This window comes from Rhamphochromis longiceps, linkage group LG4 (genome assembly GCF_057381845.1).
Source record: "Rhamphochromis longiceps isolate RC_006_pf linkage group LG4, R_longiceps_female_GT1.1, whole genome shotgun sequence".
Taxonomy (NCBI): domain Eukaryota; kingdom Metazoa; phylum Chordata; class Actinopteri; order Cichliformes; family Cichlidae; genus Rhamphochromis; species Rhamphochromis longiceps.
Genome location: NC_140560.1, coordinates 9,649,473 through 9,675,217, shown reverse-complemented (window position 1 = coordinate 9,675,217; position 25,745 = coordinate 9,649,473). Strand labels below are relative to the sequence as shown.

At 44.5% G+C, this 25,745-nt stretch overlaps 3 protein-coding genes across 4 annotated transcripts in view; 1 reads left to right on the top strand and 2 right to left on the bottom strand.

Annotated features, from left to right (window-relative positions):
• Positions 1-25,745, top strand: part of plppr2a (phospholipid phosphatase related 2a) — a 203,943-nt gene that overhangs the window by 8,782 nt on the left and 169,416 nt on the right. The window lies entirely within an intron of this gene.
• On the bottom strand, positions 146-11,369 carry nfil3-2 (nuclear factor, interleukin 3 regulated, member 2). Of its 2 annotated transcripts, none has more exons than XM_085403146.1 (2): positions 11,048-11,369; positions 146-4,725 (listed from the first exon to the last, which is right to left on the bottom strand). In XM_085403146.1, the coding sequence occupies exon 2, from the start codon at positions 4,186-4,188 to the stop codon at positions 2,317-2,319; it is 1,872 nt and encodes a 623-aa protein (XP_085259272.1). In that variant the 5' UTR covers positions 4,189-4,725; positions 11,048-11,369; the 3' UTR covers positions 146-2,316. The 2 variants fall into 2 exon arrangements, with proteins under 2 accessions (XP_085259272.1, XP_085259271.1); XM_085403145.1 differs by lacking the exon at positions 11,048-11,369 and adding an exon at positions 9,836-10,216.
• On the bottom strand, positions 17,140-20,310 carry nfil3-6 (nuclear factor, interleukin 3 regulated, member 6). Its single transcript, XM_085403143.1, has 2 exons — positions 20,026-20,310; positions 17,140-19,276 (listed from the first exon to the last, which is right to left on the bottom strand). The coding sequence occupies exon 2, from the start codon at positions 19,158-19,160 to the stop codon at positions 17,937-17,939; it is 1,224 nt and encodes a 407-aa protein (XP_085259269.1). The 5' UTR covers positions 19,161-19,276; positions 20,026-20,310; the 3' UTR covers positions 17,140-17,936.

The following is a 25,745-nucleotide window of genomic DNA, read 5'->3' as shown; positions in this document are numbered from 1 at the left end:
ACTGCTCACTTCAGTGTCAGCCGTGTGCAGCGGGCTGTAAAAGTCAGTGGATAAGGTGGATATGAACGTGCACGTAGCATCAATGTAGGTGCGATTGCATTAAGCCACCAAAACACAAACAAGGACAAACAAGAATTTTTCTTGATATGTTGACGGGTCAACATTATTTCTTTTTTATTTGAGTTTTCTTGAAATGCTCCCATCTTCCACAATGAACATTAGTGTCTTTACATATGTCAAAAGGAAGCGATGGTAATGACCAACCAGACCAACCACCACCCATCTCTACACACCACACTATCTTTGCCTTTTTTCTTTTCTTTTTTTTTGTCCTTGTCTTTTTCATTAAAACCATCAGCAAAACCACAAACATTACTGATTAATACACACTGAAAAGGGTGGGGGGAGCGTAATGAGGCAAATACATGTCATCACAGTCAGTAGGAAAAAAGACACAGTATAGAGGAAAACAGAACATCACCTCTTGACTATAAAACAAAACAAAACAAAACAGGATATAAAAACCAATGAAACAAACGTTACAGTGTTGTTTGAGGGCGGGGAGGGGAAACTTTACATTTATACACAAGCACCAAAAAGCCAAACATGGTACATAGACTTTTTTCTTTTAAAAACTAGAATCCAGTGAAGGCAATTCAGCACTGCCCAGTAGCAGAACTACCACGAATAACCCCTGATAATGAACAACGGAGAAAAATGGGAAACAAGGGAAGTGCCCTCTCTTCGTTCATTTCAGAATTGTTTACTCGATCGAAGAGTTAGAGAACTTCGCTGTAGCGTCAGCTTATGAGCTGTATTAACTCAGTTACGCATGTTGAATGCGAGCCATAGGGGCCATGCTTGGTCACACTACAAAACCACTTTTTCATGACAATAAAAGTAAACAGTAGTTGTGGAGGGCTCTTTTCTTAGGTGTTTCCACAAGAGGAACTTTGAGACTCAGTGCACTGTAGTGTGTTTCATAAGAATGTGACTTAATTCCTCCTGCTTTCGTTCATGCCTCCCAAGCGTCCCATGTCTGACGTGAAAGTTCAAAATCAAGGCTGCAGTATGCATCTAAAAAGAGCTGTACACATTCTCCATCTATGTTCCTGTGGGCTTTTTCTACAGTGATGGGCGTGTGAAGGGAGGGGAAATAAATACACTGGGCCAGTGAATGGTAACAACAAGAAGAAGATATGGTCGATAAAGCTCAAATGAACTAAAGGCTCATAGCCTGCAGCTGGTGAAGTCCACCGAATATTTAAAGGCTGGTTAAAGGTAAGAAAATTCAAAGATTCTTTTTTCTTTTTTTAACGAGGCCTTTGCCTCAGGGAACAACACGTTCTCCATTCAGTGCTGTTGGCGCTCCAAAATGGACGGCCGTTTAAGTGTAAACTAGGCATTAACTAACCGATTAATGCTAAAGCTCAACAATCAAGTGAGAGGTGATTCAAATCGAATGGGTCCTGTAGCCACAGTAGACAATGAAGAGAGTCGATTCGAGACAGGAGGGTCGCTTTCAGAATCCTCCAAAGATTTGTTGCAGTTTTTTTTGTTTTGTTTTTTGTTTTTTTGGTTCAATTTGTATTCAAATTTGTTTTGTAAAATATATGTTTAAAATAGATACATATATTCATATATCACAGTACTATACAAACCAAGTGCTTAAAAAATAAAGGTGATGGTGATCTTTTGAGAAATAATGGAGATGACTGGGGAAAGCATGGGGTGGTAGAGGTAGGGTCTGGGAAGAGGTATGGAACTTCTTATTGATAGTATTGTTGGTGCTTCTTTGGTCGAGGGAATGTCCCCAGTATATGTTTGCATTTGATTTTAATTAAGGCAGATAGCCATACACGTGTATGCTCCTCTACAGTCGGATATGTACCAAAATTTTAGCACTGATAAAGCCTGAAGCGTTTATTTTTCTACATTCTTTATTTGTGTTTTTGTTATCAAAATGTGCTTTCACTGATGTACTCAACTGTATATTGTTGGATGACAAAAGTAGAAAAAGTGGACAGTTCCATTCCTCTTCTCATCACATAAACAAAAGTGCATCTGTAAGTATGGAGAGGATGTAAGAAATTACAACTCTGTACAATATATACAAATATAATACAGCCCTACAAGATGATCAGCCTCGTTGGGTGGGAGTGGAGTAGAAAAGCTAAGTTTCCTGTCCCGAGGGCTGAAAAGGGGTGAGTCAATCATAGGGCAAAAGGCATGATGGCAGGGTAGTTCTTCGATGAGAAATTGTGTCTTTGAGTCATTGAAGTTGTCATAACGACTTCAACTAAAAGTCCATGTCACCTAATCGCGCCTCTTGTTCCTTCGTCCACCTGTCTCCTTTTTTCCACCTTCCTTCCTGGCCCCCTCCCCTGAGGCCGCCTGTTTACAACCTCCGCCTGAGCTCTCTTGCTTAATGTTTCGTGGGGGCGTCAGGGACAAGTAGGGATGCTGGGGGAGAGGTGGCGGCGTAGCGGAGGGAGGGGTGGTTGGGGACTCTTGGCCGGAGCAGTTGCTGCCGCTACTGCTGCTGCTGCCGGTGCTCATGGCCCGGTGTTTGAGTCTCAGTTTGTGGGGCAAAGCGGTTCCCCTCACCTCCCCCTGAGGGTCCCAGCACTGAGCCTGAGGGCCCTGGGAGGAGGGCAGAGGCGAGGCAGGTTGGTGGATGGTAAGATGCGGGTTGTGGAAGCTGCCCATTTCTGAGCACAACGAGGAGGGAAGCTCATCGTCGTCTGTGGATGCCTCTTTTTCTGGACTGCAAGGATCTCCTTCACTGGATGTGGCCTCCTTACAAGAGGAGGTTGATTGGCCTTGGTAATAAGCCTCATGCCTGGGCCCGCCCTCATAAGTAAGAACAGGTGGCTCCTCGTCTTGTGTGCTGAGGTATGAGTGAGGCTGCTGGAGATGGTGGTACAAGTGTGAGTGGCTGACACCCTCCACTTGTTTGTGGTGGAGCTCCGCAGATGAATCGCTCTCCTGATGCTGCTCCTGCTGCAGTTGCTGCTGGGGGAGTTGGCAAACACGGTACACCTGTCTCTCTCTAGCCTCATTACGGCAGTCTGAGAGCTCATACGGAGGGGAATCTAATGTCTTCCTCTCAAGCTGCTTCGTCACCTCGGCCACTGTTTCCGTGGAGCTCTCTGTAATGGGCTGTTGGCTAGCACACACTTGGCTGCCGGTGCTGCCCTGCTTCTGCACGTTCAGCAGCTCGGCATCCTGCGTCCTGGTCAAGGAGTCCACGGGATAAGAGGCACTGCTGGCACCGTACAGAATGACGCTCCTCTGGGCAGCAGGCGGATGAGAGGCGGCCTGGCTGACAGTGTTGATAGAGGTAACGGGCTCCTGATGGGGTTGGGGCTGTTGGTGAAGGTGGTGCTGCTGCTGCTCTTGGCTGTGATATGTAGCCTCTAACTCCTGAGAATGCTGCTGGATCTGGTGGTGGGTGGGCACAGAGGCCAGTCCACGGTGGATGTTAAACATGATCTGGGTGGTGGTGCCGTTGGCGATGTCCATCTCCAGCCTGTCACCTTCCTGCTTGATCTCAAAGGGGATTGGCTCTGGGCTGTCTCTGGAGGAGCCGTCAGACATGTCAGAGAGGGAACCACGTGGAGAGTATTTCACCAGCTGCCTGTGGCCTTCACTGCGTCCCGACTGCTCCGTTTCAGAGGAGTCAGAGTTCACCATCACCTGAGAACCACTAGAGTAACCACTGGAGTAGTACTGAGTTGAGGAGGAGGAGGAACCTCCATTTCCTGCGTTGCTACCCGCACTGATTTGTTGACTCTTTTCAATGTAGGAGGCAGTGCTTATTAAGCCGAAGCGCAGCTTCAGCTGGAGCAGCTCTGTCTTGAGCCTCACATTCTCATCGTTCAGTGCAATGACGCGGTTCTCCAGAACCATATCATTGAGACGCCGCTTCTCCCGGGAGCGCTTGGCGGCCTCGTTGTTTTTACGGCGCTTCTCCCAGTAGGAGGCGTCCTTTTTCTCATCGGAAATGAACTCCCGCTTTCGCCTGCAGGTCATGTTGGGCTTGGGTTTGATGAGACGCCCCATACGAGTTGGAGTCCCTTGGATAGAAGGCAGAGACTCTTCATAACCGCTGAAGGTCTCAAGGCAGTTTAGGTTATTCCCTGAGTTTTTGTTTAACGTTTTGAGAGCCGATGTTAGATTTTCCATTTTTGTCGAGAGGCAGCCAGTTTGAAATGTTGCTGGGTGAACTGAGTGAAGAATTAGGCCAGAGGTTAAAGGTGGGGGTGGGGAGAGGTTGGGGTAGTGATGAAAACAACTGGTCTCCCAAGGCTCTGGGTCTAGTTATTGTAGATGTGGTATACTTATGCCAGGTAAACAGTCAAGTGTCCAAATTAGCCAAAAAGATAAAGAACAACTGTAGCTCAGCATTAGCAACCCACATTTATCCACTTGAAGGGTTATCAATTCAGTGTCCGAGCTCCTCGGAGTACTACAGACCCAAAGCAGTTCAGATCAGTCCTTTAGTTCCCTCTTTTTCTTCCCAAATTCTTGCTTTAGTTGGTTGTTAAAGGTTTAGCATAGAGCACACGGAGCTAAACTGGCAAGGAGGTGTCCCAGATCTCCACGTAAACAGCAGGATGTAGGTCGGCCTGTCTACCTCAGCGTGTCAGTCTCTTGGGGAGCGCCGCTCTCCCTCCCTCCGTCTTTCTCTGTTCTCTCTGCAGTTGACTGCAAGATGAAAGCCTGCAGAGATAAAAAACAGAAAAAAAAAACATTTGTTAATCCACTGCTGACTGCTGCTGTTCCATCCTGCAGCCTCACATCAGAACTACAGTTATTTGAACTTTTTTTTTTTTTTTTTATCATTTTCCAGCTTCTTTTGGCATGCAAAATAATATAATAAATACATGTCTATAACAGAAAAGCTTTCCTCTGCTGTTGGGATGTCTGGCCTTTACTGAGTGTGTCGCCCCTGGCAACCAGTGAATAGATGCTAGACCTCACTGTCTGACCTTTCGGCCTTGCTATTGATCCGATCCGTCTGGAACCTATGACCCCCGGCCCGGTCATGTTGACTTTTGTGATGCAATGTGAGCAGTGGGTTCATCGCCAGGCTGATGATCCTGTTTTGTTTCAACACCCAGGATTTAAAAAACACACTTGTTCAACGCTGCATGCTAAAATGTCGCAAGGTCTGAGCTAATAAGGTTTTATGTAGGCGGCTGAGGGCAAAACTAAAGCCTTGTAAATTAAATAGAAGTATATCGCAATCGAGGCAGGCACACACACATGAAATAAAAACACAGAAATTGCATCAGTCTGGGACATGTTGAGAGCATGAAAACTAAACTGTTTAAGGATTAGCTCTTTTTTTGTTTTGCCAGATGAATATGTGGGCCAGACAGAGCAAACAGTGAGTCAGTCTCAGAGCCGTGGGGTTCCCTGACACACACACCAGACTGGCTCTCCACTGAGAAACCCCATCCACAAACACTGCTACCCCCCGCCTTGGTTCATCCGCACAGGAATGTGACAGCATTCTTTTCCGAAACAACTCAGTGCCAAATCGATGATGCAGAGTGAGCAGATAAGGCAGACAAAGGCATCGTTAATGCAGGTCAAGGATAAAAAAGCTGAAGAGAGATATGGAGGTGTGGGGGGCAGCTGGGAGGTGGGGCTTTGATAAATATAGGTCAGTGGCCCCAGGAAAGAAGGGAGGCGGGAAGCAGAAACACAGGCTGGGATAACACAGAATCGTTTGATTGGGGGTAAAATGCGAGGGTGGTCAGACCATGGCGAGGAACACCTCAGCGCTCAGTAATTAGCTGAACAGGTGCACCTTTATACCAAAGTAGTACAATTCTGCTGATTTTGAGGCTACGCAGAATTAAGCAAATCAGCAATTCTTCTAAATGCTTCCATCTGTTTAAAGGCTCGGTGGCTCGGTGGTGTTCAAAGTCAGTTGGTTTGTTGGTCCACAACTTTGGATTGGAGCTAAGTATCTCAACAGCTAGGCCACATTTCCTACATTTTCTAGAGCTATCAAAATGGTTCAATTATCCCATTAAGCATCTCAGTATTGCCTGGATAGATTGGCACAGACTTTTTGTGCAAATTGTAATGATCTGTTACTCCCCCAATTTCCACACTGAGATTTGTGATTTCTGACAACTTTTGTGATTTGTAATGTGACCTGACAGACTCCTGTTGCAAAAATAATTAGGCAGCGCATGCAGTTGTTGTTCTTCTGCATGACTTGTTCTTTCAGAGGTGTCAGACAGCAACAATTCTCCCTGCTCTTAAATGAACTGGTCCAATTGGAAAAGCGCCTAAAAACTCGGGAGGTCAAGCTTATCAAGTTGCATAGAAAATGGAATGGTAATCTCATCCCAAGTGCAGCAAATCATCTGCATTTCCAGGTTGAAGTGCGTAAGCGCTGCTGTTACACTGTGACAATCTGTAATTTCATAATCTAGTGAGATATTTGCAGTGACTGTGCTCTGCTTGTCCTGTGGATTTCATATTGTTACGTAACTCCTCACAATAAACACGGATTTCAGCCCACTTTTTTTTTAGTTCTCATATACAGAAGAAACCAGACTAACTATAAAACAGGGCCACAAGTTTTGGCTTTTTGAAACTGTCTTTCAGAGTAATCCAATAAAAGCTACATTAGAGTTACACCATATTTGAAAGTCTCAGCTGAATGGTTTAAGGGTGTCCTCGTGAGCCTCCGACATGTGGCTGCTGGGCACGGCAACGCAAGAACGAGGGTAGAAACTGTTTCTCAGCCTGTCCCACTGACCCACAAACTGGGGACCGACCGCACTCTGTAAATACGTCTTAGCTGCCTCCAACTGTACGGCCTGCTGGAATATAGGTCAGCCCAGCAGTGGAGAGGTGAAGAGACAAGGGAGGGGCTGACAAAAAAGAAAGACAAAAAAGAAAAGAAAAAAAGAAGGATGCATGGAAAATGAGAGCATTGTGCAAATATAGACAGAGGTGAGAGCAAGTGGAGCGAAGACAAAGAAACGAAGAGGAATCAGTGAGGGAGAGTTAAAACAAAGAAAAGGGATGGAGATGAGATTATACTGTAGCTGGATGGGGGTGGGTGAGTGTTGGGGGGGGGGGGGGGGGGGGGGTAAACAGTGGCAATTGCGACAGTGTTGGTATTGCATCAGAAGAAGGATCACCCATAGCAACAAAAAGGGGGAGAAAGAAGGGGGTTAGCCAATCATATTGGACTTTGTCTCAATGTTTCTGGACCAGTGGCTTGACACGACCCGAAGCAGATGGTGAGAAAACCATGTTCCGTAACAAAAGGAGGGTCGACTGACGTCACGTGAACATTATTCCACATCTCGTCTACAGTCAGGACGAGCCAGACGCATGAATTAACTCCTCTGTTTAATTAACTCACAGTGGAGGCTCGTGCTTTTTTTCCTTTTTATTTGTCTCTCCCTCTTTTGCACCTTCAAATATTCAGGCTGTGTGAATGAGCATGAATCATAGCAGAAGGTGTTGATGCTCTTCTTTCACTACTGAGCCTGCGTTACGTTTCATGTGTGCGCCATCAGAAAGAAACAATAGATTTCACATCTCCAAAGATGCTTTAAAACCCACAAAGGCATCGCCGCCAAGAACGAAGCGCAAAGTGTTTCATTTTGCATGCGTTTGAACCACACTGCCTAACCTCTGCACACAGTTCCTCAACCTAGACCGCTCTTTCCAGTCTATCATCTAGTCTCCACAAGTCACTGCCAGGTTTCTGTGGCACTTGTGGAATGATAGCACGGTAAAAGAATCCAAGTCGCCCCCGCCCGCACAACCACAGGGGCCGAACCGCAAGAGTCTAAATGTGGCAGTGAGCTTTGGAAATAGTGAAGTCAGTTCAAAAGCCAGCACACGTGTTTCTGTGGAGCACTTCAGGAAATGGGTTGCAGGTCTGACATAAAAGGAGAAGGGTGTGTGCACATGGGTCGGGGGTGCACATGCTTCAGAGAAAAGGCAAATGATGAAACCGCTGTCCAACCCCCCCAACCAGCCACTCACCCTTAGGAAAAATGCAATTTAAGGCACATGGTGCAGTGCCCCTGGGGGGAGGGGGGGGGGGGTGTCACTGGGCTACAAGTCTTTTTTTTTTTGGGGGGGGGGGGGGGGGTGTGTGTGTTAACTTTATATAAAGGCTTGGACAGCATGCCATCAAGGCAAGGCAGAGTGCTCTGTAAGCTTGTTCCATGAACACAGGCCATATCACTCTGGATACTCAGCCTCTCTCCAAAAGGAAAAAAAGAAAAAGAAAGCAGAGGGACTCAGTCCATGTGTTGCACCAGTCACATGTGCTCCATTGGCCTACTAAATGCTGTAATTCGCCTCTGTGCTGGATCCAAACCGCAGCACAATAACAAAGCACAAACCCTCATCTTTTATCATCTTACATGTGCCAGGAAACCCCGAGAAAGCCGAGAGGCCGCAAAGTAGGACAGCATGGAAACCACGCCATACTCCTGACCATGAACTCTATTTAGGCTGGATAAAGAAAGGTTTTATCTGTTTTATTTTTTCAGAACTAGATTAAAAGAGGGAGTTGGCTCAGTCGCGCAATGCAATGATGCAATAGTCGTGGAATGACATGAAAGTTTTTTTGTTTCTTTCTTTCTTCCTCTTTTCAAAAATGTACACGTGTTAAAATGAAGCTGCTCGCAGTGCCACTTTTCTATTTCTGCATGACCGCCTCGTTTCTTTGTTACGGCGGGGCGAGGATTTATTTTGGTGGTGTTCTGATTCTGCCTTCCTCGTCAGCGGCAGTGGTGCGCCTCATCCCCTCCTCTCCACCCACCCCAGGACAGATGTGACCTACATTCTTAGCTGGCATAGAGACCCAGTGTGTGCGCCAACCAATTGGCAGCGACCTCTGCGCAGCAAAGCGCAGCGCTGCTTCGCCGCAGACTACGAGCTTCCGCAGATTGCATAATCTGCCCCTTTCTTTAATCCATTTGTTATTTAATTAATTTATTATGCAACCTGGAACCTTTGTTTAACACACCGCATATACACTGTGGCCACAGCGTGACCCCCAAACTGCGTGAAATCCCTTTAAGGAACGCATCGCTCCGCTGAGGACGGGGAAGCCGACCCACAGCAAAAACCTGAAATCATTTTTGTTTCTCTTTCTAAATCTGCTGTTTATACCATGCGGTGTGTAAAAACACCCGCACGCTGCTGGAGCGGAGATCTGGAAGAGAACAACGGGTACGATGCCCACGTGCTGTGTAAACCGCACAAAGCTGTTTGGGGAGATGAAGCCAAGGTGACTTTCAAAACAAACCCAAGCCGTAGAGTTACTTGTTACTAGCCGTAGAGTTACTAGTGCCTGAATTCAGCCCCCGCTCTAGTTGAGGAATGTTGCGGCTTCAGCCGGTGCTGACCTGCGGTGAAGCGCGGCTCATGTTCAACGTTATAATATCCTGATGCGTATTTACACCAGGCGGACCCACGGAAGACCCAGAAATAAATAAATCTGAGCCAGTGAGCAGCCCAGTCAGAGAAACATGTCCCCCCACATTCCTCCTTTGTTGGACCGTCTAACAAATCGTGTTCGTGCACAGCGGATTCTCGGTTATCTTAGGAAAAGCGTGTATCCCAACTCTGCCGCAAAATTTACCCACCGCCTCAAAATCGCCTTCCAAGCGAAACTCGACAAGCTTTCCACGCGCTGCCATATTTACGAAAAATAAGCACGCGTCTATTGTAGCTGTCTGCCGAGCTACTGAGGAACACCAAGAAACATCTGACCCACATTTGATCCAGATGTTCTGATCCACACACACACATACATACACGCGCGCCTCACCTCGCACTCGGCTGCACTCATCGGAGCCCGTGAACTTCACCATTCCTCAAACGCGATCCACGCTGGCTCCCATCAGTCCGAGCCGGGGTTGTAAACAAAGGAGAGACAAGCAGAGCCGAGCGTCCGTGCGTATCCACGCGATCATGCCTCGATCACGCGTGTCGGTGTGCTCCGGTTTGTATTGTGCTTGCTTCAGACTAATACGAGCCTACGGGCCACTAAAGGGTTAAGGAGGGCTGCACAGCCGCGTTAACCTTTACAAAGAGCTGCTACACGTGACAGAGAGAAGTGTGTCCTCGGAGCCTGCATGGGATTTTTCCAGCTGTCTGCACGGACTAGCCTACTAACCCAAAAGAAAGCGAGGACAGATTTGTAGCTGCTCCAGAGCCCCGCAGCACGTAAACCCGACTCTTATTCACGCAGCTTTTGCAAAAACAACAACAACAACAATAATAATTATTGTGAATAATAATTTATTATTATTATTATTATTATTATTATTATTATTATTATTATAAGACCAAAAAGAAGGGTGTATAATCTGGTGGAGTTCCCATTAATATCAAGTATTAGCCTATATATTTATTATTATCAGCCTATTTATAGGTCTGGTAATAATAACTGTTATTAAATATGATATAACTGCACCATGTATTCAGGTTAAATAACAATTACGTGAGCCACGTGTGTTACGAAAGCAGGTGTGCGGGTTAAGCACAGCAGATTGGCTCCTAAAAGCACCACAACAAACCATGAATATTCAATTTGGGCATGCGCGCTAAGAAGCGGATGCGTTGACCCTGCCTACAACTCCGCTCCACGGCGGGCTGTCCGCACTCACCTGCCCCTGCTTCCACCAAGCAGCCGCACCTTTTTTTTCTTTCTTTCTGAAGGAATCCCATAATCTTTTTGCAAAGCCCCCCGATCCCCCCCGATCCCCCCCGGTCCCCCACACCGACTTCCTCCCATCCGCTTCCTCTCTCTGACACAGATCCTCATATAGCTCCATACACTCTCAAGGAGGCGGGGTACAGCCTCGCCTTGACATTGAGGCGAACACATCCAGGCACCAAAACAAATTGTAAACGCGGCGACCAGCTGCTCAGAGGAAAAAAGCAACTCAAGAATATATATATATATATATATATGCTCTGATCCACACACACATACATGTATTGGGCATGTATGCACCAGTCAATAACAACAACTTACCTTTTTGCTTTAAAAGCGACAGGATCCACACACAGTCCGGCTCCTGCCCAACAGTCCGCTTTGCTGGCTCTGTCTCTCTCTCCTTACAGTATCTCCCTCTCTCTGTCACACACACACGCCGTTTGCCACTTTGAAAACACCAGCTCTCCCGATTAGTGCAGGTATATGCGAGAGTGAGAACACAGTGCCTTGTTTTGAGCGCACTCCTCATGTCATGTTTGCTCCAATTCCTCCCTCCCTCCAACTCTCTCTCTCTCTCTCTCTTTCGCTCTCTCGCTCTCCCTCCGTGTGTGTGTGTCTCTGAATGTATGTTAGTAGGTCAGTTGTTGCATAACAGGACGCTTTGGGTGCCTAGTCACGTTTTTTTGTTTCTCTCTCGGATGTGGCCCCCTCCCTGTCTCTTTCTTCTTGCCTTCAAATCCTGTTTGGGGTGGGGGTGGGGTGGGGTCAGGGGTAGTGTGTGTGTGTGTGTGTGTGTGTGTGTGTGGGGGGGGGGTTCAGGGGGAGGAGACAGGTCCAGTAGGGGAGGGACTATGCTCAAAGGCAATTTCAGCCAGATGAGGGCATATGATACCCATAATGAGATTGCTAGATATTGAAAAAGCACACACACACAGACAGGCTGGTCCGGGGAAATCAGAGTCGCATCCTCTGTGCAGATACCCAACTTGACATGCCTGCCACGCAGCTTCTTGAGTGTGCTAGTCAACCTGCTTTTAAAAGTGAAAAGATCAATTTGACATTTCAGCTGAGCCCGACAACACTGACAACACCAAAGCTTCAGCAGCTGGGCAGTTTGGCTTTAACGTTGTAATTTGCACTGTTGCCCCATTTTAACCATACGCCACAACCTTCTATGTAACCTGATGTGCACCTCCTGAGAAACGTAACTACACGTGTACCGCATAACACAGGTGTGGGCAACTCCAGGCCTCGAGGGCCGGTGTCCTGCAGGTTTTAGATGTCACCCTGGGTCAACACACCTGAATTAAATGATGAGTTCATTACCAGGCCACTGGAGAACTTCAAGACATGTTGAGGAGGTCATTTAGCCATTTAAATCAGCTGTGTTGGATCAAGGACACATCTAAACCTGAAGGACACTGACCCTTGAGGCCTGGAGTTTCCCACCCCTGGCATAACGCAACAACTTGAATAGTGTGGGAGGTTGGATAAAAGGAGTTTCCAGTTACTATGTAAGTTAGGACGACTGGAAATAAAGGGGCACCCATCCTACATGGGATCTGCAAAAGTACCCTACATGGCTTCTTACTGAGCACTGGGAAGCACAAGAACTGTGAGAAGTACAGTTTTTGGATTTAATATTCTTGAACATTTGAATATTTCCTCTTTGTCTTATTTTATATCAACTTTTCACTCCATTTCCAAGTAGGATGCTTTAGAGCAGGGAAACACATTTTATATTGAAGACTACATAAATTTGATCTTAAGTGAATCTTCCCATCCTGTCTGCATAAAGACATTTACCTACGCATGTAATCCCAAAGCTAGAAGTGCAGTTCCAACAGCGTGTCCTAGATTTCCCACATGATATAGAAATAGTGCTGTAGTGAGTGAAAAAAATCTGAAAATCTAAATTATAAGAAATTGATGTGTAAAATTATAGAAAAAAATTGTGGTAGCTCACATTTTTTTGTTTGTGTACCCAGTGTAGAAAAACTGAAATTTCTTCAATCACTGGTGAAAAAACAGGAACTTCTCTGGTATTTAATGTTTAGTTATTACTTAATTACTGTGGTGGGGCATAGCCAAAAAAAGCTGTCAAATTTACATTTAAAATACATTTAAAAGTACATAAAGTTATGTCTTCTCTCACATTTTCCAACGCCATCCAGTGGGCCGAGTTTTTGGCGGGCTCATTTTGACCCCCAGGCCTTTTGTTTGATACCAGTGTTTTAGAGGCTATGAATACATGATATAAGTCAGCTTTAGAAATATCTAATTATTTAATCTTGTGTAAATCTTGGCAGTTCTTGCTGACATTAACATAAAAAACAGATATGTGAGAGGTAAAGCAGCATGACATTAAAAAATCTCTTAAAAAACAAGTACCAGTTTCTCCCACAGGAACTTACTTCAGTACTTTGAGGTCATGCTCGTGTATTTCTACCTCAGTGCACATTTGAATATAGCGTTTTAAATGTAATCCAACACAAAATAAGTCAAAGTTGACTTTCAGTAAAAAAGGCAGAGGTATTTCCAGTCTGCTGGTGCAAACTCAAACTGGAAATATGATTTAATTGAGGAAAAAACAATGATAAAAATAATGTCTTTCATTTTTCAAGTTCAGGCAACACGTGACGTGTGTGCGGCACGTGCTGCCTCTTTGGCCTCCAGCTACCTCGCCGATGGGGCAGTTTTGACTTCTTTTGTTGTCACTCAGGGAAGAACTTTTGGGCAAACCTGTGCGTGACCTTTAGAGGAAACCATGGACATTTTAGTCAGTGTTGCAAGTGGACGAACGCAAGTGAAAATCTTTAGTTTTGTTATGTTGGAGGTGTTTCCTGGCAGTCACGGTTCTTGCATTCGCAGAACTGCTCCGCGTACAGTATGTTCCCAAACGACTGTGCTCAATAATCCAGTCAAACCAGCTCACCTGGACTCATTGTAAGCATGTTGTGTAATTTTGATTAGTCCTCACCGCAAGCAGGAATGTGTGTCATGCTCAGAGGTGTAAAGTCTGGAGGAGGCTCAAACAAAGAGGAGAACAGTTAAGCTATTTGGTTCATCTTACTTCTCCACTTTAAACAACGCCCATTTGGTTTGGCTTATGAGTGGGCTGAATGGATACCTGTCAGTGTGGCATGCAGGGGGACTGGATCAGAGACAGACTCACACCAGGAAGTGTGACTAACGTACTGGACGGGACTAATCAGCAATGTAATTGAGTTGTGATTTACAAAGACAATATATCAAACACTGCAACACCTTAAAACAAACAAACAAACCACCAGCTAGAACTACAAATATACTCACTAGCCTCTTTATTAGGTATACCTGTTCATCCGATTGTTATGCTACAAAAAATTAAGGCCATTCTGAAAACACCCAACTATTACATCCCAGTACTATAGCAAGGTGTACCTGAAAAAGTAGCATTAGTTGAAAGTTGAAACCCACCCAAAACAAAACGCAGGAACAGAAGCACATTTCCCATTGTGGTGCATCACCCCTACTTTCAGGAAACACAGCAGCTGCATGTTTCTCTACATCGTTCTGCAGATGTTTTCACTGGGTGACAGGTGAGGAGTGCAGATGGGCCGCACTCTTTTTCTGCAGAAATATATTACCAGCGTCCATCTTTGTTTTGCCCATTTAAAAAAAAAAAAAAATGTTACAAATTGAAAATAAGCATGTATGTGGTAATCTGGGCGTAAAAGCCTGGTGATGTACCCTTTGAATGCAGTTTGGATCATCACCGGAGCGCCTCTGTGTGAGATAGCCCTGCTGCAGACACAGTGATGCTTCAGGCTCTCGGTAAAATGTGCATTATCCACAGAGTGATTTAAATTGGCAAAAGATTGCCTGAACGGCTGCCTTAAAGGCTGACTTCTGCTGCGGATGTGTTCATTATCTCCTTTTATCTTCAAGGCTGCGCTCTTCTTTTTTATGTCAGTGTCAAAAAAAGAAAAAGAAAGAAAAAGAATGGTTTGTGTGAGTGTTCACAATGAGAAATTGATCCTCTTTCACTAAAACATGAGGAAATTCCAGCGTATTACTTTAAGAATTGCAAGTTAAATACGTGTCAGTAATCGCAATTAGGCCATCTCTTTTTTCCCTGGCTTGAAGCATGTGTACGACTTTTCACCTTTTAAATGAGGAATTCCTTTTTTCCCTCTGAGCTCTAGTTTGATAAAAACACACCACCTAAATTGCTGCAACTTTTTGCATTAGATGCTGAGATCCTTTTTCTTTTACCCACATGTTTTCAGATTTGTGAAGCTGCCACACTTGTCTTTGTTCCAACGCATCATCAGAGGGTAACCCCCTAATGAGAAGCATCATTTTCAACATGTATGAATCACCATTCTTTCGCTTTATCTCCTTCTTCAGCCGGAGGAGACAAACATCACGACGCGAGCAGAGGCACCGGCCGTGAACTTGGGTCCCCCTCCCCCATTCAAACCACACACAGACTCACTCTCTCTCTCTGTCTGTCTGTGCATCACTCCCTCTTTTTTCCCCCCTTGCACCCCATCCTTATCCCCACCCCAACCCGACCCCTTCTAGCTATGTCTGCAAGCGTTCCCATGGCAACTGTCGCACTGTCTGCCTAGCAACAGGCTTTATCCTTTCACTAGAAAAAAAGAGGGGAGCAGAAAGAGGGGGTTGTGTGTGTGGGGAGGGGAGGGGGGGGTGTATGGGTGCATGGATGTGGGTGAGGATGATCGTGGAACGGCAGCATGTTGCAGTGGATCCATTAAAGCAGACTCCCTTTCTCCCCTCACCACACCTGCAGCAACTGCCTCTACCTTGTTCCCTTTCAGTTTCACCGCAGGCTTTCTTCACTTCACTCTCAGCCTGTTTTACTAATCAAATCTATTCTAATCCAGTGTTTGTATTTCGACATTTCAGAGGCTTATAGACAGCTCATCTTATTGCAGGGCGGATCTTTGTGTGTGTGTGTCTCTCAGCTGCTTTCTAGTGTATTTAAAAGCTTTCACAAGTCTTTGTTTTGCAATAAGAAAAAACAGTTACGCTGATTTTATGTCATTTGATTTCATGTCACTTTTCCATGTAATTTGGTTACATAATTACAATGTAAAACATCCAGTTATTGGAATCCAGTTAAATGAAATGTACTTTATTGGTGTTTATTCAGTTTACACCTTAATGATCAAATATTCAACCAAATAAACCTTTGATGTTTATATACTTTAGCTGCATTTTACTCGAAATTGTTGCCTCATGATTGTGAGTGCAAATAATCACAGTGACACACGACAAGCTGAATAAGCAGTTTACTACTCATAACAAAATAATAATAAGACACTAATTGAAGGCTCAGCTTTCTGCACGTTTCTTCTGATACATTAGTTGGCTTTAACTCTTGTGCATCACCATGTGAACTAGCTTCCAACATGTACAGGAACAATGAAAACTGCAGCCATCCACAGTAGGATTAACAAGATTTGGGTTAACGGTGAGGGCACACAGTGAAGAGATTGTCTTTGCTGCCCTCTGCTGACGCCAACGAGGCATGATTCGTTATTATTTTTCCAGACCGAGCACAAGGTGACAGTCTGGGGTAGCTACTGAGCGACAGGCATTTTTGTTGACTGCTAGCAAATGTATGATAACACACATATACTTGTACATAATGTCTGTGCTTGTGTGGGGTGGTGATTTATGCCGCATAACCATCAGTGAGGTCGTGTTTCTCCTTGTGGCTCAAGGAAGCAGAGCAGGTCATTTACAGCGTGTGAATCTTAGACAGGAAGCACTGACAGAAAAAAAGTGCTCATAAGAATGTGTGTGAATAGGCGAATGAAGCATGTAGAGTACAAAAGCCCTTTATGAGAAGTAGTCCATCTACCATTTACATGCATTTGAGTAGGAAAGCTAAGATGTTCTTCACTGCTGTTTCATAGTATTACATGAAGTGGATGAAGGAAATGAACGGCAGTGCATTCCTTCCTTGTTGAGGACTGTGCAAAAGGTTGTCAAGGTCTTCTGGTGGCCTTCGGGGTGCACATGACCTCACTATATTCATGTTAACCCTTCTTCATGACTTGAATTTTCTCCTGTCACTTATATTTCCAGCTGTTATCTTTGAGCTCTTGTGTTTTCCAAGGTCTGTAACAGAACTGTTGAGTAACAGCGGGCTCGCCCACTGTCTCTGTCTGCCTGGCTGTCAGCCCATCTTGCCGCCTGCAGGGACTGTGGGAGAGAAACTCCTCTTCTCTTCAGTCGACCCTTCTCTCATTCCCGTTCGCATTCTTCCTTTTTTTCTGCAATTCACTGTCTGGGAAAGAATTTCCAGCCCCAAAAGAGGCTGTGTTAAGTTTTTTAAGTTTGATAACCATTTATAATACCAATGAGCAATGATTGACTCGCCACCGTGATGCTGGATCCATCAAACGTTTCTTTTATTTTTGAATATGAAAACGCACAGAGAGACATTACTATTTTATCATTACCTCGGCACAGAAAACAGGGAGGTAACACAAATATGTTGAAACCCAGGCATGGAGAAAGATCAGTAGTAGGTGTGAAACACTAAAACAGAGCAGAAGTTACAGTGTGGTTCCCAAAAGACACACAACAACACCAGAGTAACAAGTAACACCCCGCCCTCCCCGAGACCCGGGGAGGTTTTGATGGCTATTAACCTCACCTCTGTGTGTGTTTACTGTCTGTCTCTGCCTGTGTTTGCGGGTTTTTTGCAGACCCATCTCAGCGGCGGGAAACTGTTTGTGCAGTAAGTCATACCGCTCTAATTACCGGACTGCAACTTCCCGCATCTCAGTGTGGCAACGACCTGCTGGCCGACTTCCAGCCGCATTTTAATCTGGCATCGCCGAGCAGTGTGAGGTTTGTGCTGTGATGATGTGATGTAAACAGCTTTGTGCTGCATGTTTTTAGTTGTCACAGTGTATGTAATAAAGAAGCTATTATCCACTTAACACCAATACAGTTAAGACTCCCTGTCTGGGGGAACATAGATTGCTCAGACTGAGTGTTTGTTATAGACAGCAGGTTTATGAGATGAGCTTTAAAGACATTTATTATAATACAATACAATACTTGAGATAAAAACAACACATGATGAGCTAGACTTAAAAGTCCTTTTTGGCTTTCTTAAAGTAAACTTTGCCCTTAAAAGTCTAGACGCCGGCAAATGCTGACTGGCTCACAGCATCTGTCCTCAGTTGGTTTTGGCCATGAGCTGCTCTGTGAAAAGCTTTTTCAGCTGAGCCACCTCCTCGCTGAGAGAGTTTAGCTGACACTTCAGGTAAGTGTTCTCGTGCTGGTACTGGACCTCAGGTTGCACTTGAGCAGGAGGGGGCTGGAGGCTGTAGTTGGATGTCGGAGCACTGTATTGAGGGGAGTGTCGCCCCCTCCTGCTTTCCTCCCCCTCGATGTGCTGGATCCAGGAGCTGGCACATGCTGGGCCTGCTCCTGCCTCGCTGCCTCCGCTCAGTCCTTTCTCTCTTGGAGCTTCCCGGCCTGCAGTAGATAGCGTGGGGCTGCGTCTGGCGACGCCACCGTCTCCCTGGGCATCGGTTCCGTCGTTGCTTCCGGGGATCTTGAAACGCAATTTGTGAGGAAGGTTTTTCATCGCCTCTGCGTGATCCATCTTCCCCCCAGTTAGTCCTGCAGCGTGGTGGGGATCTGTAGGCGAATGGTGGAGGTCATACCCCAGCTCCTCACCCCGGTGTGGGGATAATTTCCCATGGTCGCTAAGGCGGTCTTCAAAGAAAATCGGACTGCCCACACTGGACCCACCTGGCGTAGAGAAGCCCGAGTCTTCTGACATGTTCCCAGCATCCCTGGAGCCCCTGCTGCTCATCTGGCCTGCTTGGTTGTTGGGATGTGGTGCTGAGGAGCCTTGGAGGCCTCCGTCCCCCCTTTGGAGGTAATATTGAGGAGTCAAGGGTTGAGGGGTGTGCTGGGGAGCTGTAGTGAGGGGCAGTATTGGGGCGTTGGAGGGGTCTTTAACCAGGCCAAAGCGGAACTTGAGTGCCAACAGCTCTGCTCGGAGTCGCGCGTTTTCCTCCAGCAGAGCCAGCACACGGCTCTCCAGGACCATGTCGTTCACGCGCCGCTTCTCTCGTGAGCGCTTAGCCGCCTCGTTGTTCTTCCTCCTCTTGTCCCAGTAGCTGTCGTCCTTCTTCTCGTGAGGTATGAACTCACGCTTGCGGCGGGCACTGGAGGAAGGGCTCTCTTTGCGTTTGACGGCTGAGGTGCGGCCCAGCAACGAGCGCGCCAGCAGGCTGCTGGAAGTCAGGATGGACACAGCTTCATCTGTGAAAGACAAAGCTCCTCCCGCTCCCCCTCCAGCAGAAGCCACTGCTGTGGGTGATTCCACGGCACGGAGCACTCTGACGTCTTCTTGGCCCCCCATCTCCTGGGAGTCCTCCTCAAACATCTGGGTAGTTGGATGATTAAATCCCGGCTGGCGATGAACGTCAAGTGCCACTGTGTGGTGCTGAGGGCTCACTGAACTCTGTTGGACGTCTGACGGGAATGTAGCAACAGCGCCTCCTGGTGATCAATTTGAGAGAGAGGACAAGGGAAGAGGGATTTAGTGGTTATGCAAGAGCTATTACAACACAATATTATGTAACTCCATTACGACTCTCCAATAAAACTGGAGCAACTTCCATATAACCTTGCAAGCCCTCACTCACTCAGTGTGAGACAGGAGAGTGCTGGAAACTCCAAACTGTCAGTCACACCACACATTTTTTGGCAGTACTCCGAGTATAAGGCAGTAAATAAGAAGTACATGTAAAAATACATCTAGATAACAAGGTGACCCGATCACAGTCTAACCTACATTTACATTTAGTACTTCAAGTTTGTCCTTCTTCTGCAAATTCTATCGGAACCCCTAATCAACGGATTCACGACCGGTTTCCGGTGTGTCCGTCTCCACTCGCTCCATCAGCGCTGACCCACATGTCTGACACCGACATGCTGATCCCTGACCGGCTGCTTTTCTTTTTTTTTAAATCATCTGCCATGACCCTACTCCTCTTCTTCATTTTTCTTCATCATGAGCGCAGTTTGAGGCAGCCGTAGGTGCTTTTGAAAAAGTCAAAAGTGCGACGATTTTTATGAAATACATAAAACATAAAGTGAACATTAGCGAGGGAGTAAAAATCACAGTCCCGCAGAAAAGGACACCCAGGTGTTTAAACACAAAAATACATTTTTAATTTATTGGTGTTATAGTAGGCTGATCAGATCACTGTAAGGAAACTCTGTTTACAAAATGATAATAATTGTACCTCAGTGGAATGAGGAGTTTCCTCCGCGGGTGCGCATGGCCGCTCTCGGCGTTTCCAAACGTGTTTTTGGTCCTGTTCAGGAAGAACGCGCTTTTCCTTCCTCTGTGGTGTCCACAAACCGCGGCTTCACTCGCTTCTGTTATCCAATATTATCATCGGTGTAGCGCACCTCCACTCTGCTCCACTTGGAATGCCGCAGCTCCTATTTGTAACGTCGAGTTCAGCTCAGGACGGTCCCTATCCTCACTTGAACCAGATGGGCCCCTGTTTGTGTGTGTGTTCCTGAGTGAGACCGCCCCCCTCCCCCGTCACCCCTCCCACCATCCAAAGGAGCGCTCTCATCGACCGTTCGCATAACACGGCGGTTCAGACACCATCATCATCACCACCACCATCATCTGACCTCCCTCGCCCCGCCTTCTCTGAGAGGATAATCTTCCCATAACAATTAGGTAATATTGCGCCTTTCTCTCTCTCTCGCTCTGCCTTTCTCTGGAGCATAATGAGACACCGGCTGTGAGTCAGTCTTACAAGAAAAGCATATAACCCCTTATATCAATCACAGGCTATGGAGCATTTTTTTTTTTAGAAGTGTGAAGTGTGATTACAGTTTTTATATAACACCCTGCTGGAGCACTCTTGAACCCCGGGTCCTCTTTAGTAGCTCTAATACAGCATGTAACGTTCTTGATCAGCTTCGAGAGTTTTACTAATTGTCAGGAGAACTGCAGATTCTCCCGTGCTCCAGCTTAGCACATAGCACAATATAGAAATATCTTTCCTTATGTAACTATACTTTAATACACTTGATTGTAATGGCTCCACTGTCATGGAGGTTTCTTCCTGGTAAAATGGACTTTTTCCTTCCCACTGTCACCAAGTGCTTGCCTGTGTGAGGGTGTCATGTGATTGTTGGGGTTTTCTATATATTATTGTAGGGTCTTCACCTTACAATATAAAGTGCCTTGAGGCGACTTTTGTTGTGATTTGACGCTTTATAAATAAAGCTGAATTGAATAGAGCAACAAATAAATAATCTGCAATACTAGATAATGGCAAAAGCATAACGTATAATAATAAAAACCGAACAGGTTTTGCAATAATGGGGAAGTAAAAAGAACCTGGTATTATGTTCTTAAATAACTCTAAGCTGTCCTAACCCTTCCTGGTGTTTCACTGTGTTTCAGCATCAGTAACTGCAAATTATTTTGGCAAGGCTACACCCTACAAGCTTAATATCAGGACGTGTCATGCAGGAGGAGTGCAGTGTTGAAGTTCAATTACATGACCTGCAGCCTTTTAGTTTATCTTTGTATGTTTCTAATGCAGTTTTTAATGCAGTTGGCACAAAGTCAATGGCAGTTATCACAGTGTAGGGATACTGTATGCAGAGAACATGGAGGTGAACTGTGCACACCTTCTACATAGGTAAAGTAAGCAGGAGTTTAACAGCATAATTTTGCATTGCATGTGACTTCTTTTTGCATCGCAGTTGTTTGCAACATTTATATGAACCCTTGAGTTTTGCGAACATTTTTGTTATTTCCTCTTTTTTTTCTTTGCAAACCCACTGCTGAATGTTTGATAGTCATTATTACAAAATCATCCATTTTCCTTTTAAACAAAAAGCAGAAGTTATCCATAACTTTTTTTTTGTCTTTGCAACAAATAAGCAAATGCTTCAAGTTTCGAATGTCGTACGAGGGACCCGTGAACAAATTCACACAATGTCTTTTTGTCTTTGTTCCCCATTATGTGTCAAAGGCATGTGTACAGGTTTAGCAGGTTCCTCTAGTAATGTATGTCACAAGCAGATTTCAGTATAGTTAGAGCAACATTGCACAATACTACCAGGAACTTTAGTTAGAATGTAGTCCGAGTTTCTTTCTAAGAAACTACAGGATCCGTAAATAATGTTTTCAAAATAGTTTATAGAATAAAAAATTTGGTGTGTACGGCCAAAATGTCATCGTCTGGTATACAAAATGATATTTAGTGCGTCATTTTGAAATAAAGAACATTTTTAGAACTGGGAAGTTTAAATGTTGTCTGTTGGTTTTAACAATGCTTTAACTGTTGCTGAAGTTGAGGGTGTTCGATCTTAGAGTAGCATCTTGGACACTGTACATCATATTACACATTGTTAACCCAGAGTGCCATTAGTCCATTTGAAGTGCCTTTGATTCAGACTGTACGTTTGTTGATACAGGTACTTATTCCTGCATGTTTGTGGCAGGGAACACGTGGCTTTGTGTGCTGAGTGTGACAGCTGGGGCACAAAACCTCATCTGACCCCAGTTTTCATGGTGAACACTGCATGTGCACAAGCGACAATGAACTGCATGCACACCATCATATCATAAATGTAAACCCTCTGTGCAAACACGCTCATTTTGACAGTGCGATACACTTTGAGCCGCTTGCTCTTTACTGTTTGACCACCTTCGGTTCCCGATAGAGGCCAGTTATAGCATAGGTGCTCAAAACAAGACTTTGTTCATGTGGACTTTTCCACCTACAGTAAAAGCTGCATTTTAGAAAATGCACTTTTTAAATTTTCTAAGTTTTGCATCAATACTTAGCAAATTAAATAGGTATTTGTTATGCTAATGACAGTTCTGTTTTAGAATACGTTTGTGAGGATTCAGTGAAAAGATTTTTATCACAGGAAGTGCACATATTGCAGCTATTCTGCTTTCCCGCTGAGAGATACAAGCTTGTCTCCAAAAAGGCTATATTTAATTGAAGGTGATATAGCTAACTTTGTTCTGTGTGAACTGAATGCCAAGAATGCATTTCGCAAAATTTGGGACAAAGGCAATAAACAACCGGAAAAGGCCACATCCGAGGGAGACAAAGTCCAAAGAGGTTGCTGTCTTCTCTTGGGCTAAACGTAAGATGGAGTGAGATAAAATGCAAAACAAAAAGAACAAAGACATGGTTACCATGTCCTAGAGTAGAGGAACTGTTCAGCTTGTTATCAGCACACAGTTCAAAAGTCAGCATGAGGGTTAGTGGGGGGGCGTTAACTGATATATTCAGGGTTTGTACATATGTGTTTTTTGTGGAAAGAGCAAGGGAATGCTAAGCCTCCCTTTGTGCACATGATAAAACCATGGCTAACTTGAAAAAGTTTTGGTGCTAATCTGGCCTCCATGCATTGCAGTGAAAATGGTTGGTGCATCCAACTTTTGGAAGTGGGTTTGCATGCAGGTGGTTAGCTTAGCACAAAGCTAAAAAGGCAGGAAGGAGGAGAGCAGGCCTTTAAAAGTGACGGGCCCTTGAAAGTGGTCAAGTGAACTGAATAAACTTAAAAGTTACAGTGTCTAAAATCTCACCTGTAGACATCAATAATTTGCATTCAGTTAAGTTTTGTTTTCTTACCCCTCTAAATGTATAATCGTAGCTACAGTGGCTCCTGTAGGACAAACAACTCTGACCGCTGTTCCCCAGTAGTGAGTGTTGGCTGTAGATCTGCTGTTTATCTGCAGGAGGCTGTAAAACTTTGTGAAAGGAGTCTTATGCGAGTCAATAAATCAGTGAAGTTCACTTCTGTCTGATGCCAGCGATACTGAGGTGAGTTGCTGAGGATATCCTAAAGTTTTCTGTCAGTAAGTGCTGTTATTAGCTGCTGTTAGCTGCTTTGAAATGGATCTAACACTGTTTGGATCTTTAGGACCTTTAGTGAACTCTCATACGATGTGGGAATTTAAACTGTTGATCAGCGAGAAAGTGTAATTTTTTGGAAACTCAAGCCCAACATTAGTTGGCATAATGTTAGCTTGTAGTGGGCCTGCTGTCAGCTGTCTGGATACGGGAGGATGGTGTATCTAATCTGCTGACAATAAGTAATTGCGACAGTATTGGGAATGAAAAAAGCATGTTTATGCATCTTTTCTCGTGTTAGAGCCTTGACTTCAGTTCAGGAGATGAGACTTGAGGTGAGGAGGAAGAAGATGAGGTGGTAGAGGAGGAGGGAGACACAATGAGGAATAGATGATGAAAATATACATGTTTATAAGACTTACTATGTATCCCTCACAAACATGTGGTCATTAGATAAAGAAAACACCATCAGGTGGAATGTCGATGTCCATCTTGGCCACTGTATTTAAGACACCACAGTAACATGGTGGCTTCCATAAAGGCTCCTATATATTTGTAATGGTTTCATTCTAAGTTTATGAGAACGCATCAGTTTGTTGGAAGATGTAATTACACGCTATTCGGTGTATGTTTATGAGTAGAACATTTTTGGATTCTGATAAATAACCTAAAAAAATTACCTACTGTACCTTTAAGGAACAATGACTGAGCAAGATAACAAAGAAAACATAGTGAACTAAGTGCTCAAACAAAACAAAACCATCCAAACAAACAGAGAACAAAGAGGAACCAGAGCCACATACAGGAAATCAAGTATCAGCAAATAACTATGCAAAAACAAGAGCAACAGTGAGTCAAATCAAGTAAACATATATTCAACTATTAATCGAAGTGACAGCTATGATATGTCAGACACATAACACACTCTGGTTGGAACTATGATTACGTGGCCATCACACAGGAATGCACAGATACTATATCGGTGGTACACTGGTGTCAGCCTTTCAGCAAACACCAGTGTTGTGTCAGCACTGGTTTAACATGATGAAGAGTTAAAAGGCGTTACAGCAGTTTATGTGTTTATTTTTCAATATAATGAAACTTTCTAATGAAAAATGCAAAATAAGTAACCACATGAACCAACAGCATTACTGTGAGTTTAAACATCACATCAGTAACAGCATTGCTCTGTAGTAGGGGTTCAGTGTTGGCTCATCGTAGTGTTTTTTTTTTAACTAAAACAAACAGCAAAGATACATTAAGTTCCTTAGATGTGTGATCTTACATTATAGACTTGAGCAAGTAGCCCTGCTTAAGCATTAACCGGTCAGTTTGATCTCAGTTCTGTCAGAGTAAAGCTTTTTTTTGTTCTGGTTTTTCGTGTGACATCAGTTTGGGTAAACAACATAGATCATCGCCACTTATGGTTAACAACAGTGTGTTCATGCAATGGCAGCTTAGAAACATGACTGAGTGTAACACTAGCCTGATTCTGCTTTTACAGTATGCATTGTGGATACTTTGCAACAGTGTGTGCATCCTATCTGCACACCTTACTCCTTAAACTTTATAAAATTGCACAATAGTTGGCACAAGCAAGAAAAAACACCGTGTTCATAGCTGTGTTTATTGGAGCACACCATTTAGGTACATTTGGAAATAATTGACAGGGGAAATTACAGTAGCAGCGAGCAGGCTTTATGAGCTGCTAACACCCGTGGGTCTCATAATTCAGAGTGTCGGGAAGGTTCTTAGGTAGAAAAAGTCCATTATAAAGGCAGGTGAGAGGAAGAATATTATGATTATTATTCAACTTGATAGTCAAAAAAGTCTGTAAGTGCATAAATGGAGCCTTTGGTCAGAAGGCCGTCCTTCATTTAACGTATAAACTGGAAATGATCTTTCACCACTGACTTTGTCGTAGCCATTTTTTAAAAAGATCATTATTTTAAATGATCAGTTTGCGCACAGTTTGAAATATTTAAAATCGTTGGAGAGATTTAATTGAGAAAGTTTTATTTTGTATTTAAAAATAGCACTTATTCAATAAAAGGTCATTCTCACATTCGTGTTTGATCTGTGCAACAGGAAGTGAGTTGTGCCATGCACAGTTC

Coding starts and splice junctions, on each gene's coding strand:
- nfil3-6 (XM_085403143.1), bottom strand. CDS start 19,160: ATGTTTGAGGAGGACTCCCAGGAGATGGGGGGCCAAGAAGACGTCAGA.
- nfil3-2 (XM_085403146.1), bottom strand. CDS start 4,188: ATGGAAAATCTAACATCGGCTCTCAAAACGTTAAACAAAAACTCAGGG.